Here is a 14,696-nt window from a genome sequence, read left to right as displayed (position 1 = left end):
TTTGGTGTCCTGTCGCTGTACACTGTAAACGTGTAGTCTGTATTTCAGACTTTCTTGAATTATAAAGTAAATGTTAAAACTGATTGTTGTTTGAGTTCCTCTGATGGTAGTTTGCCATCTTGAGTGCTTGAATAGCACAATTTTGCCTCTGTATGAGTGTGTACGCTTTTGCCATGATTGTGCGAATGGTGTCATGGAGTAATTGGAACGTGTACTCACAATGGTAATGTGAATTGGAAATTTCATGTTCACTCTGTGTTCAGGTGATTTCATGTGCTCTTTTCCTGAGAATAATGTTATTAAATTATTGTATAATACTGTGATAACTACAAGTAATATGTCTACCTATGTAGCTATACCAAAATTTATTTTATTTGTTTGACAGCCCAATATTTTTTGTATGATTTAAGTCTATACCGGTGTGTCCTCTAGGTAACCGCACTGAGAAGACAGGTTCGGCCCATGTCGGGCAAAGTCAGCAGGAAGGTCAACCTGCCTGAAATTCTACCAGACTCCACCCACAGACCACCTTCCGGACGCACACATGGCTCTGGAGCGCCCAATGGAACTAGGTATGAAGAGTGAGTAGCACATATGTGAGTGAGTGCACAAGTATATTTGAGGGTATGACTCCTACAGTAACTGTGTTTGTTCAGCAGACTATACCATCGCAGACCTGTGGGGGTCTACTCTACCCGCGTGGCTCGAGTGAAGTGGCAGAGTCTGGAGCGCCGCATATCTGATATCATTATGCAGCGCATGACCATCTCCAACATGGAGGCAGATATGAATCGTCTCCTCAAGGTGAAAAACCAACTCGTTGTCAGAACAAGACTCACCTAGTCTCTTTTCTTATTTACATGCACTTTGTAATTGTAGTTGTATTTCTTTCATTCACTTGAATAGGCAAACTAGGAGCAAAAATGTCCTCACCACCATTATATGATTACTGCTGTGTTTAGAAATCCTAATCATCATCATTTTTTTTAGTTGACTTTTTTCCTTTAGAGAAGTACAAAGCAGGTAGTAGAGTCACGCCTCTTTTCTTGCTCTCTCTCTCTCTCTCTTTCTTTCTCTATTCTCAGCAACGGGAGGACCTGACCCGGCGGCGGGAGAAGCTGAGCAGGAAGAAGGAGAAACTGGCAACAGAGGGTCCAGAGGGGGAGAAGGCCGTGCAGTCTCTAAACGAGGAGTTGGAGTCCCTGTTGGCCAACATCGACTACATCAATGACAGTATCGCAGACTGCCAGGCCAATATCATGCAGATGGAGGAGGCCAAGGTATGTTGCCTGTAAATTGGCATAGACAGGTTCTTTACATTAGAAAGCACACAATAACTGACACTTGTGAATGAGGTAGCCAGTCAGAACAGAGGTCATTTACGTATACCAGAGAGGTTAGAAAATGTTCACGTAAAAATAAATTATGACTCATATGTAAACTTTCACTATGTTAAAAGTGGGCTTAAAGCAGGGCTGTACAAAAACTTCTTGAGCAGGTAGCGCTGGTACTAGAAAAGTTTCAAGTGTTGTAACACAAAATAGTATAGCACTGTGGAAAAATAACAATAATAATATTTTGTATAATAATAATAATAATAATAATCATAGTAATAATGGTAATAATATGTTTTTAAAAACAAAGCAGTGTGTAAAAAATTTGAAAAATAACATTTGTTCTGTGAAATGATCAGATAATTAATTTCAAGGGGGCTCTTTTATTACCCAAATAGCATTTTTGTGTATTGTTGAGAGAGAAGAAAACCAACAGAAGCATAAGCTCACAAATGCCTCCATGTTTGCAGTCAATTTTCAAAACAGAAAGCAAATATATATCTAAAGGTAATGTCACAATCTGCAATGTTGAATGTAAATCATATTTAGTGATAATCTGCTCTAAAAGATGATATTTTTTCAGCAGTCAAGTGGTAAAATCCCAAATTATTGTTCGATTTACATATGGCATTACTGCTTCAGACTAAACAACTTTTGGCCGTTTTTTGTAAAACCAACTGTTTTCAAATATTTGAATTTGTTCTGTAATACTGGGATGGATTGAGTATAGCTACTAGAAATGTAACCTGATTTCTCACAACTACACATAGGGAAATGGCTTGGGAGGTGGGGAAATGTTTGATAATGCAAATGTTGAGCAGTGGGAATAGTTCAGAGGCTCCATAACTGACTACAGTTTTTATAAGCAGTAGGAATTAATGCAATATTTGGAATGAGAAACTACATATATGTGCACACAAACTTCTTTCTCATGCATGTAAGTGTGGCCTTTTTTTTTATCAGCACAGGATAACATATGGATCAACATTGTTAGACTGCACCACCCTGCATGAAGGGAATACATTGAAATGTAAGATATTAAAAGGTATAATATGGGTCTTTTATGAAAAATGTTCGTTTTTTGTGTGCACGCAGGAGGAGGGAGAGACTGTGGATGTGTCTGCAGTGATCGGCTCCTGTACTCTCTCAGAGGCTCGCTTCCTCCTGGATCACTTCATGTCTATGGCCATCAATAAGGTACAAAACAGTTTTCTGACCGATCAACATATATATATATATATATATAAATTAAATTGTGTAAACTTGTGTTCACTTTGAAAGTCAACGAAACACAATTTTGACCAGCAGTGCCCAAACTTTTGCCCTTGTGTGAATGTGTCTCAGGGTCTGCAGGCAGCTCAGAAGGAATCTCAGATAAAGGTGATGGAGGGTCGTCTGAAGCAGACCGAAATCAACAGTGCCACTCAGAACCAGCTGCTCTTCCACATGCTGAAGGAGAAGGCTGAGTTTAACCCAGAGCTGGATGCCCTGCTGGGCAATGCTTTGCAAGGTCAGCCCCTCTCGTCTTGGAGTGTGCTCTCCTGCCCATCAGACAGATGGCCCTTCCCACTGCCCTCACACATCTTATGAAAGGAAACGGTTGTTAAATCAGTGAAATGTTAGTACACCCTGGCATTTAAGTAGGGCTGGTCAGAGGTGGTCGACTGCATGACCGGTCCAGATTCTTTGTTGTGAGTTGTGACTTTGTTGTGCTCCTGAGTAGATGCTGCATTAATGCAAAATTATGTGAAACATTTTGTGTATCACGTTCTTTAGATATTCCGTTTGGACAGCATCCATTCAGCAGCACTGTGCTGCACCTCTGAAAGACTAAAAAGCTTTCTTTTGGTTGGATTGGACTTGTTTCCGTTTGTACTGGGGGAATGTTTTTATGATTTGTGTGTTGCCTTTTTTTCTGTTCCCCCGTTGCCTGAATTGAAACAGAGCTAGGTAACATGCCTGTGGGTAAGTACCAGACGCCAGCCTCCCTGTCTTTATGTTCTGAGTGCATGGGTCTCCTTCCTCAGACTAACCGCAGGTTAGCAGTTACATCTGCAGGTGCATGAGGCGTACCACTTTCAGGCTTTCCCTCATCTGTCCTCCCCTCCTTTCCTCCCTCCTCCTCCATGTCAGTGCCTACCACTCCTACACGTGCTACAGTCACGTAATTAGAAACAACATGCTATTAACTTTACCTGCAGTCCCAGGCCCCAAGCTGCTTGAATGGAACGAATATTTACACATTAGCTAGTTCATACAGGTGGACACTATTTTAATGGCACACACTAATATTTCCTGACGCTTCTTGAGGCAACGCCTAAAGTACTTCCACACCTCACCTTCCCCCATTATAACTCTGATTAACTTGGACATCATATCTTCTGGATGCAGCTGGACAGGACGGTATGGACCCATGTTTGAAAGCTGCTGAAAAACAAGCATGGCAATGCTGAACTCATTCAATGACTGTCCTCATTTGCTTCCTCTGTAAAATTAACACCATCATCAGATTTACTTTTCAGTTCAGTTAACTCAAGGTGAGGATGACTCTTACTTTAACCCAGACATTTGGGGTGGGCTCTTTCAGTGTCATAAGTGCAATGAAAGACGTTTCCAGCCCATGCAATAGACAAGTTTGTTGCTATTTTTGCATTCACTGTTTTGTTGTTTTTGCTTTCTTTAGATAATGGAGATGACAGTAGCAGTGATGAATCAACAAGTCCTGCAGCAGATGGAAAGTAAGTCAACAGTCAGGATTTGAACATTTCATATGCTGATACAAATTCACAAAATACATTCATTACTAAAGAATGAGTTTGATTAACTCCTTAAGACTTGTGCAAAAAAGTTATATTTATGCCAATTAATCATTTTGACCTAAAATAATGTGGTCTCTCATTGTTGTTGTATTTTTATGTAAAGAATGTACCAATCTACTAGATCTGCCAAAGCCAAAAAACCTAGAGGTTTGTGTTTGTTGTGTCACAAATTACCTTTTTGAACATGTAAATAAGAATTTAAGTCAAACTGTGCTCAGGGTTGGCTTGCACCCCTGCTCAGAGAAAAAAACATGGTGCATCAACCAATAAAGGAAGCTGTGTGCTTCTTTCATAGTGATAGAAGGCATGGTAATACACAGAGAGCTCCAATTGCACATGATGATTGTTTTTACAATGGGCAGCCTGAACTTGCACTCCCAGTAGCAGGATTAAGCAAGTTGAAGGGCACATCAACAATGTTTCTGCATGTGAGGTGTTCAGTTTTATTGGTTGTAAGTGTGCTCTTTTTAATATAATGCACTCTTTACTCTCCTGAAATCCAGCACTTTAGCCTCTGATCTCATGAAGCTCTGTGGAGAGACCAAGTCCAGGAGTAAGGTAATGTTTTGTGTAGTTTAACAATAGCTCACATATTGTCATGTCATTGGCATTTTTCTTTTTTCATTTTTTATATATCATTGCTGTCCAAAGGAGAAACAAGCATCTCTAAAATGTCTGTAGGAAAAGACAGAAACATTAAAGATTAAAGAAACATTAAAGAAACATTAAAGAACAGTAAAGATTTTTTTCCAGGATGTTTCAGAGCGTATCTATTGGTCCATTCATCATGAAATTTTCACATGATGTTAGGGACAGCTGTCATGCTGAAATGATGTACAAAATGAAAAATGGAGATGCATGTTGTTCTGTCATCAGTGACAATATATGACATCAAAACCTAGAACTTGCATACAATGTTTTTTGTTGCTTTGTATCTCAAACAGTAACAGAGTGGATTTAATTGTTGATGATTTGTACAGGCTCGCAGAAGAACCACCACTCAGATGGAGCTGCTTTATGCAAATAACTGTGACTCTGGCCCTGACACGCCCAGCGGAGACTTCACCGGCCCTCTACACCCAATGGCTGAAACACCTGAAGGGGACCTAGAGTCTGCTGGCAATGCAGTCAGGGACTACATGGTCCCCTCAGCTGGCTTGTCCTCTAGAATGGGTAGCATGTAAGTTGGGTAGCAAGCTAACATCTTCAGTTTACTTGCACTGACGGCTGCATGCATCTCTGCTTTTTAGCTTTATGTTTGCTTGGAGCATTTGGCAGTGTCTACACTCTTCCATGCTTTTTCCCCTCCATGGCATGGTTGAGCAGTTCCAGTCTTGGAGAGCTAGAGCTAAGCTTATTAATGGCTGGTTAAGTAGCTAAGAATTTTACTCGTTAAAGCAGAGAAACCATTGATCCTCTAAGACTGGAACTGCCCCTCAGTTGATGTTTTGCCGTGAATAACTAGTAACTTTTTAATTACCCATCATAATTCTAAGACATTGAAGCATGTCTTATTTTGAAGGTCTAAACCGGGCATGTCAAACTGGAGGCCTTCCGGGCCAGAGTGCTGCTGAGATTAGTGTTTAATCTCATCTAACACTCTGAATTCAGTGATGAGGGCCTTGATAATTAGCTAATGAGCTGAATCAGATGTGTTTAATCAGGCAGTGTTCTAAAGTCTGCAGTGTTTTGGCCTGCGAGGACTGGATCCTGACACGTGGTCTAAACAAACAACATACATTCATTGCTTATTAATGGTTTTTAATAAATGGCTTCTAACTAGCATATAACATCATCTCATTGAAGGATTAAAAGAGCATCTTGTTATAATACAGATTTGGTGGGAGATGTCTTCATATAACACATCAGTTGCATAATGCAAGTTTCTTACATGCAGTTTGATAATATCGCCCCAATATAATCTGGTAATAGGTTTGTGTAAACATTTCAGTTGTTTGTTTGTATTCTCTGTTTTGAATGCTGTTCATCCTTTGGTGTTATTTTATGTTCAGTCAGTGTGTTTTGTGTTTTTATTTTATGTTTCTGTCTGTTACGTCACTAATGGAACTAAAACTAGCAACTCTGGCTCCAGACTTCCATCAGGGGTGGAAAAGAGAGTACCGGAAGCATCTCCTCTTACCCGCAGGAAGACGTATGACAAGGGACAAGCAGCAGCCGACAGAGCTAAAGCCAAAGAAATAAAACAGTAAGCGCTAGCGCCATCCTAGGGACTGGAGGACATTCCTGCTACCACTTGGTCTGTAAAAGGCCTCTGTCTGTGTGGGCTGATTTTCTTGATAAATGCCTCACTTTATTTTGGTGGGATGGAGAGCAGCACACACAGCAGACTATGAATTTGGAATGTGCCTGTTAAACCAAAGAATTTCCTCTTAACTGTTTTTCCACTGCTGCTGAAAAAAGCATGCCTACCTGAGTCGGCCTTGCCTGGTGTGATCAGTCCCTTACAAGTCCTACACTGAATGTCCAACATTCTAGTTTTAATGAAAAGCTGTTTCCCATATGGCTCCACCCTGCAGTTATCAGGGCTACACACTTTTTTTGTACTCGTTTTGAAATGTTTTCATAATCATATAAACAGTTTTCCACTGGGGGTGTAACGATACACGTATTTTCACATTCAATACGATTTTCAATTTTATTTAAATTCTATTTCATTTTTTATATTTTATGTATTAATGTTCTGCGTCTATAGAAATCTGAGTCTATACTACACAGATGGGTTTGGCCCAGATAAATAAAAGATTTCAGAGAGAACTTAAGTGTCTGCCTCATCAGCCCTCTGATGAAACAAGCCCCAATGATTACATTCCCTAAAATTTATAAGCAACTTCAGAAAAAATCCCGGTAATTTGGGTGCATGCATAGCTTGTCCCATACCCTTTACTCTGATAGGATGCACCCAAATGCTTAGTTTTGACCATTAATCTTAGTTCCATGAAAGACAGCAAATGAGAGACCCTCGGAAGGGTCAGAGGCACATATTTAGGCCTGTTACAATCATTATGTAATTCCCTGATCGCAGTTATGTGAGCTGATTGCAGTTACTTGTTCACAGTTCTTAGCTTACAAGGGCCTGTGTACTTCACAATCTGTGAATTTAGTATATTTTCATCAGTTGGGTTGAGACAAATACATCTAAAATCCCTAACTTCTTACTAATGCTGGAATATGCTTACAGGGCAGTGGTGAGTAATGTTTGTTTATTTGAGCTTAAATTGTGTCTATGTCTCTTCAGAGCTTCTAAGTATCAACAGTTAGGAAGCAAAATAGCTAATCAGGTCATTTGGGTTACTTTCATTAATACTTTAATGGTTGCATAGACGAAACAAAAAAAATGTTCATTATTTATATTGTGAACATTTTATGATCATGGCATGTCTAGGCATATTGATGAAAACCTAAAAGTCAGTATACAGCTCGTTTTTTACTCCTTGATATTGTATCAAAATCGTTACACCCTTATTTTCCACACATTACACTTTACATACATGATTGTGCAACAGAATACACAGCAGCATGAGTCATTATCTCAGGTCTGTAGTTCTACACATTCAGTGTTCAACTTGCATCTCAAGCCTTTTTCTTTAAACCAAATATCGACCCAACCGAGACATCCAATCCTGCAGTGATATGTGGTGACCTGCACTAACAATGTTTCTCTGGAGTCCTCCATAACCGACACCATCAGAGCACCAGCTTGAGGTGAAGGGAAACATGGCTGAAAGCTATTGCCTTTTTGAATGCCTTTTTTCCTTTCTTTAGCAATAGCAGTCAAGAGTTCAGAGAGAATATGAGTGTGATGTTAGCTTTCACCCCTGTGGTATTTAGAACAAAACACATTGCATTAGCCTCTGAATGTAGCTGGTGTGTGTGTGTGTGTCTGTTTTGCTGTTTTCTGTGTGTTTGTGTGTTTGTGTGTGTGTGTGTGTGTGTGTGTGTGTGTGTGTGTGTGTGTGTGTGTGTGTGTGTGTGCCTGCTTGCTCATGTAGCTCGAAGGTGCATCCCTCTCCCCACCTCGCCCCTGCAGGCCATGTGGGGGCTCAGCAGAATGCGTTCACTCGCCTGACTGTGTGTCTCATGCATACTCAGCTTCAGAGCAGGAAGTATGGAGGAGAGCTCAAACAGTGCAGCTGGACACTAGGACCCGAACTAAGCTTAGACACATGATTCGCATAGCACAGCTACAATATTGTGTGAAAATCCTAAGCTAGTTTAATTATTGCTTACCAAAAACAGTATTTTGATCATTCTACCCAATTAGTTCAAAAGTTGAAAACGTGTTTAGACTTTTAACTCACTTGGACTTCAGGCTAAAATCCTTTGAATAACCCTATGCCTTAATTATGTTTATTTTATTCAAATCAATGATTGAATATTAAATTTTCTTATTAAGAAATCACTAATAAAACTTCTGAAACTTTATCAAAAAAATTGGAAGAATTTGGAAGAATGCTCCCAATAACATTACAGTAAATGCAAATATACGCTCCAGCCACTGCATGTATTTGTAACAATCTGCCACTAGCACACTAATTTAAAGTATAACTTCATGAAATATTGATTAGCCAAAGCAATTATTGCAATGTAAATATAGATACTGTGCTACCTCCAGGAGAGAGTGATAAAGTGCTAACAATTCAGCAGACATTTAATTACAACAAAATTTACTGTAGTAATTGTTAATATTCTAATGTTGGCATTTTTGAGAAAATAGACATTTACTTTCCAGAATCTTTTATTTTAATAGGGAGCTTAGGATTTTTGCACAGTACTGTATATGACAGTCATTTAATCATTTTAACAAATTGAAGAAATATTAGGACAAATGATGATATAGTGTAGCTGGAGTTGTCATTTTGAAGAGTATCAGTTTTATTTTATTTTGGGTAGCACCTTGAACCCTGCTAACACTGGCATAACTATGTCACACAATAGTGTCATGTCCCCATTACTGTTCATTGTCATGATAGATATATATATCATGACAATGAACAGTAATGGGACATGACACTATATATATATATATATATATATATATATATATATATATATATATATATGTCTTGAAACCATGTTACAGCATATGACATGTTTATGACGTAGTTATCTCAAGGTTAGGTAATAGGGTTCAAGTAAAGTTGTATTATTTTGTATCCATAAGAAGAAAGTACAGTATCCATTTTTTTTTTCAGCATTTCATAATGTAAACACTTTTTATATTTCAAGGTTCAAGGCTGACTTAGTAAGTGTTGCAAGTACAGTATAAGTGAATTTATTTGTTTGTGAGAGAGAGAAAGCATGTGTACCCTTGTTTATCCAGGAGAGGTCTCTATTTGCACACAACTGATCTTTTTCCGATTTTATACCTTCCTCCAGCAATGAATGGATTTGATGTAGGCTCCGCTCTAGAAGTAAAGCTGTGTTTTGTTTCGCTTTTTTTAACTTAGTGTAGGTTCTTTCTGGTCCAAAGACACACAAGTTGCCTCTATTCTGTGAAGTGAAGGTTTGATTTTAGTTATATGTGATTGTGGTGTTCTCTTTTTGCTTTTTTTTTGTTGTATTTGTATTGCAGCATGTGGCTGAAGTGCTGGACATTGTGCATGTATATTCATGCATGTTGCTCTATAGTGTTATCTGTACAGATCACTATATTTAAATTATAGCTTCTGTGTGCATGGAGGACTGCATGACTTAAAAAATAAGTTGGTATGGATGCAGCTTGCATTGCTATTCTCAGACTGACATTTATGTGTGTGTGTGTTTCCTAGAGGAGTGATAAACCCAGTGCCCATGTCAAAGAGCAGTCGTGGTGGTACTCTGCAGTGTGTACATGTGGCTGAGGGCCACAGTAAAGCTGTGCTGTGTGTGGACTCTACTGATGACCTCCTCTTCACTGGATCCAAAGGTCTGACTCATGTGTCTGGCTTCACTTCTGATGGCTGATGTTTATATGGCCTCTGACTATCAGGGACAGATCTGCTAAGCCTTTTGCAACAGGTGTCAGGCACAAATAGAATGTGTTCATCCTGAAAAAGCATGCATATTGTTTATGGACTAAAGGTTTATGTACCAGTTTGTTTCTCTTCCCCATAAAATTGTAGCTTTCTGAGCAAAACTGTATATCTCCAGGAAAGTAACTTCACCGGAGAAGGAAAAAATGTTCTTCACTTTCAGTGTAATTTAAAGGGGAAAAAAATTATTCTAGGTCGTTTTGGCTCATGGCTGTTGGTTTGTATATCCTGTAACCAGTACAGTAAACAGTACTGTAAACAGTAGCTGGCACTTAATTAATTAATGACTGTACTATTATTTTATTAGCTCAAGTGAAGGGTGTTAGATGAGCCCTTGCAAGGGCAAGGCATCAAACTTTAGCAGCAAAACTGGCCCATTTCCTTTTTCAAATCTGAAAATAATAGCAGTCAAACCTGTTCATAAGCTGTAGCAGTGAACTATTTTAAATGCTAAACATTTCAAAACCATTGCAGTCAATGTGGCAAACCTGCAGAGGGCGAGCTTGTTCCATTGAAATAATCTGCTCTTCATCTCCTCTTCATGGTGCAAGTGGCCACTTGTGTAACGTGGGTGTGACATATCCAAGTGGTGAGTTGAAGGTGGCACAGCTAAGCTGAAGAAGAAGGCCATGGTTCGGAGATATTGAGAGTGCAGCTAATTACATATTCCTCAATTACAATTTAGGCAACTAGCATCAGCTAGTTGTTCATATTTTTTCCTCTAACTTTTCAAAACAAGCGTGGAGTGATAGTGTCTCAAAAGCCTGTTGGCAATGCAGGACTCATAACTACCACAGTGAGGCACAGGCCTCAAACATTTACAATTACACTATTTCAACTCCAAGACCTCCAGAGTTTACCTAGTCTGGGCTCCTATGGCATTGACTTTTCGTGTTACAGTTTCTCAATTTGTATTTTTCAATTTTCAACATTATAAAATGCACATAATTTATTATGCAGTAATGAACCTAATTTACTTACAGCTCTTTAGCACAGAACTTGCATTTTCTCTTTTGTCATGAGCTTATTGACATTTCTAGTTCAGTATGACCCTCAGCATGCGGATCCCTACCATGTACTAATGTTTTGTTGATTCTCTTGTTTTACATCAGTCAAAAGTTGCCTCCTAATTTAAAGTTGGCTTGCTACTCTAATGAGTCCAGCTTGTGTTTCCCCCTCTCAGATCGCACCTGTAAGGTGTGGAATCTGGTGACTGGTCAGGAGATCATGTCTCTGGGTGGCCACCCCAACAATGTAGTGTCCGTGCGCTACAGTTCCAGCCTGGTCTTCACCATTTCCACCTCCTACATCAAAGTCTGGGATATACGTGACTCTGCCAAGTGTATCCGCACACTCTCGTGAGTCCCTTTTTGTCCCTGCTTGTTTACTTTCTGCTATTGTATAACTAGTCCCTCAGTCACATTTGTGTATTCTGTGACTTCTTAGAAAGAAGACATCATACCAAAGTATCATACCAAAATAAAAGAATCAGATTGAGTTGTGGAGAAATTTGGGATTTCATGATGCATTTAAAGCAAACCTGTTCATTTTGAGCCTGTTTATGCTACATGTTAACGTGTTTTGTGTCTGAACTGTCTCTGGATATGGCCAGATTACATTTACACTTTTTACAAAATGTGTCCCAAGCATAACCAGAGGAGATCAGATTTTACACTTTCTATGTAAAAGCACATTAACACTTGCATAATTCCATTTTGCTTTTGTTTACTGTCTTCATGATCATGACATGAGTTGACAAGCTTGGCTTGGACACTCATATGGGCCTAGAGGTTCTTTGTTTGGGGAGCTCCAGCCTCCCGTGCCCCCCCCCCTTCGTTTCATTGTTTTGTTTTCACCTACTAGTCAGCACTCAGCGGACTCATTTATGCTAATGTAATTATATATGGATAATGGAAACACAATATGTTCACACTTGTGTTAAATGTGCTCATGATCTGCCTCTGACTACCTCTGAATGAGGTCCCCGAACCTAATCTTATCACACTGCATTCTGGGTGTGTTTACATTTGATTTTCCACGTGGTCAAGCAAAATCTGAATGTGATGCAATCTTCAGAAGTGTAGGTTGATGCAAGATGTACATATGTGTTGTTGATACATGATGTATCTGTAAGAGTTCAGCCTGCACCACCTGCTGCCAGCAGAGGGCAGTGGCAGCAAAGGGTCCAACTTGCGCTTCCAACTCTAATTCCCAGAAGTACTCGGGCTGATTAGGTCCAACTCCGACACACCTGCGGACTCCTCTACTTAAGGCTGTGGCAAATAGTAGCACTTTGTCACACCTTTGTAGAGGGCTGACCGATATAGTACTTAGTGTTGTTAAAGAAAAGAGGGCTGACAAAAGAATTGCCCCAAAAAACTAAAGAGAGAAAAAAAGAGGGCTACAAAGAATAAACTGTCCCAAAGCTGCTTAAAGCCAAAAATACGGCTCCAAGAAATAGAAAGGGAGAGCCTGGCTCCGGGTCACCTCAATCGCAACGTCCCAAACATACACTCCAATACCCCAATAAGTTTATTTAATCCTCTTTCTCACTGGTTTTCATTTTTGCACTTGGGTCCCCCTCCCTGCTGTCCCGTAACAGAAAGGTGTGACCAACCATGGACCCAGTAGAGTTGAACCCTATCAAATCTGCCCTGCAAAGTAAGGGTGCCGTTATTGGCCGGCATGAGCAGCTGTTACAAGACATTATGCAGCAGCTGACCCTTCTGGTCAGGGCAGAGACAGAGGGGATTAAGCCTGCCAGTGCTGCTGCTGCTGCTTCAGCTCCTGCATTAGCTCCCACTCCACCCCACCCTGCTGATCTGAGCCCCATCCGGGGTGATGCTCTGGTGGCCAATCCAGAGAGATATGCTGGGGGCTCAGAGACCTGTAGAGGGTTTTTGTTGCAGTGCTCTCTGGTGTTTGAGCAGCAACCCTCCCGGTTCCCCACTGAGAGGTCCAAAGTGGCTTACATGATCTCCCTATTGACCGGTAGGATTTTGGCTTGGGCCACCTCACTGTAGGAGCAGGACTGTCCTGACACTGTCTCAGGGGAGAGTTTTGTCAAAGCCATGCAGGCGACCTTTCAGAACTCCGTCGGGGGTACGGAGGTGATGCCCCACCTCCTGGCCCTCTCCCAAGGAGCCCGTTTGATGGTGGATTACGCCGTCGAATTCAGTACCCTGGTGAGAGTGGCTGGAATGATTCATCAGGGACTTAACAGGAGGTCAAGGATGAACTAGCCACCTGAGAGCTGCCCTCCACGTTGGAAGGTCTCTACGATGTATGCCTCCGCCTGCACACCCGCATACATCAGAGAGACTCTGACCAGAGAGGTGGTTCCTCCTCTCCTGCCTCCAATCCCCTCGGCGCCCCTCTCCAGCCAGGCCATCACCTAGTGGGGACCTGCCCGAGCCCATGCAACTGGGTATGTAGTCTATATATGCATGGGAGCCCGGTGTAATGGTAATTGCCTGGCTGATCCCAGATGCCCTCCCTCAAAGGTCCCGCTATGCCGGACATTTCATGGGTCCCCAGAGACTACTGGGACCTCAAGGAGGTCTTCAGTAAAGGCCCAGGTTCTGCTGCCCCACAGGGAGTTCAACTGCGCCATCAAACTGCTCCCAGGTGCCACACCACCCCAGGGCCAGTTGTATACATTCTTGCCCCCTGAACATGCTGCAATGGATGAATACATCCACAAGGCGTTGGAGCTGGGGTTCATACACCCATCTGTGCTTCATAAATGAAGTCCTCAGGCCATGGGTCTTTATGTGTACGTCTACCTCAACAACTTACTTATTTATAGCCGGTCCCTCGAGGAACATGTTGGGCATGTCAGGTGGGTCCTGCAACTATTGTTGGAGTACCGCCTATACATTATGCTGGAGAAGTCGGTGTTCCATGTCTCCACGGTGTCCTTATTGGGCTTTGTGGTGTCCAAGGGCACCCTCCGCATGGACCCGGCCAAGATCAGAGCCATAGTGGACTGGCCCCATCCTACCTACCTCCGGTTGGTCCAGCGTTTCCTGGGGTTCTTCCGACACTTTGTGAGGAACAACAGTTCCATGGCGGCACCCCTCAATCTCCTTACCCGGAAGACCCCAGGGTTCTTTCGTTGGACCATCGATGCCCAAAAGGCTTTTGAGGAGATCAAGGCACTGTTAACAACCCCCCCCCACTGCCTCCAGCCGCCCAATCCGGAGGAACTGTTGGTCATCGAGGTAGATGCTTCAGAAGTTGGCGTGGGGGCTGTGTACTCTCCCAAAGCCTAGGTCCTGTATGCGTTCTTTTCCCATAGTTTTACCCCAGCTGAACACAACTACGATGTCAGAGACAGGGAGCTTCTGGCTGTGAAGCTCGCCCTGGAGGAATGGAGGCACAGGCTTGAGTGGTCTAAACATCCCTTTGTAGTCTAGACCACAAGAGCCTGTATCCAGTAGGCAAAGCAGCTCAACCCTCGCCTAGCCCGATGAGTGCTGTTCTTTAGCTGCTTTGATTTCCTGCTGTCT

At 41.6% G+C, this 14,696-nt stretch overlaps 1 protein-coding gene across 3 annotated transcripts in view; it reads left to right on the top strand.

Moving 5' to 3' along the window:
- Positions 1-14,696, top strand: part of kif21a (kinesin family member 21A) — a 57,023-nt gene that overhangs the window by 34,779 nt on the left and 7,548 nt on the right. Inside the window, exons 19-30 of one of the 3 annotated variants that reach the window (XM_017700025.2) lie at positions 433-572; positions 660-804; positions 1,086-1,280; positions 2,430-2,531; positions 2,679-2,844; positions 3,279-3,299; positions 4,018-4,072; positions 4,657-4,711; positions 5,134-5,333; positions 6,231-6,359; positions 9,943-10,079; positions 11,369-11,543. In XM_017700025.2, the coding sequence (XP_017555514.2) occupies positions 433-572; positions 660-804; positions 1,086-1,280; positions 2,430-2,531; positions 2,679-2,844; positions 3,279-3,299; positions 4,018-4,072; positions 4,657-4,711; positions 5,134-5,333; positions 6,231-6,359; positions 9,943-10,079; positions 11,369-11,543 (1,520 nt within the window). Of the gene's footprint in view, positions 1-432; positions 573-656; positions 805-1,085; positions 1,281-2,429; positions 2,532-2,678; positions 2,845-3,278; positions 3,300-4,017; positions 4,073-4,656; positions 4,712-5,133; positions 5,334-6,230; positions 6,360-9,942; positions 10,080-11,368; positions 11,544-14,696 lie in introns of all 3 variants that reach the window. The other 2 variants (XM_017700024.2, XM_017700029.2) reach the window with 2 other exon arrangements.

Source organism: Pygocentrus nattereri, chromosome 11, assembly GCF_015220715.1.
Source record: "Pygocentrus nattereri isolate fPygNat1 chromosome 11, fPygNat1.pri, whole genome shotgun sequence".
In the NCBI taxonomy this organism is placed as follows: domain Eukaryota; kingdom Metazoa; phylum Chordata; class Actinopteri; order Characiformes; family Serrasalmidae; genus Pygocentrus; species Pygocentrus nattereri.
The sequence above is the reverse complement of the archived record's forward strand: the minus strand, read 5'-3'. Positions and strand labels throughout refer to the sequence as shown.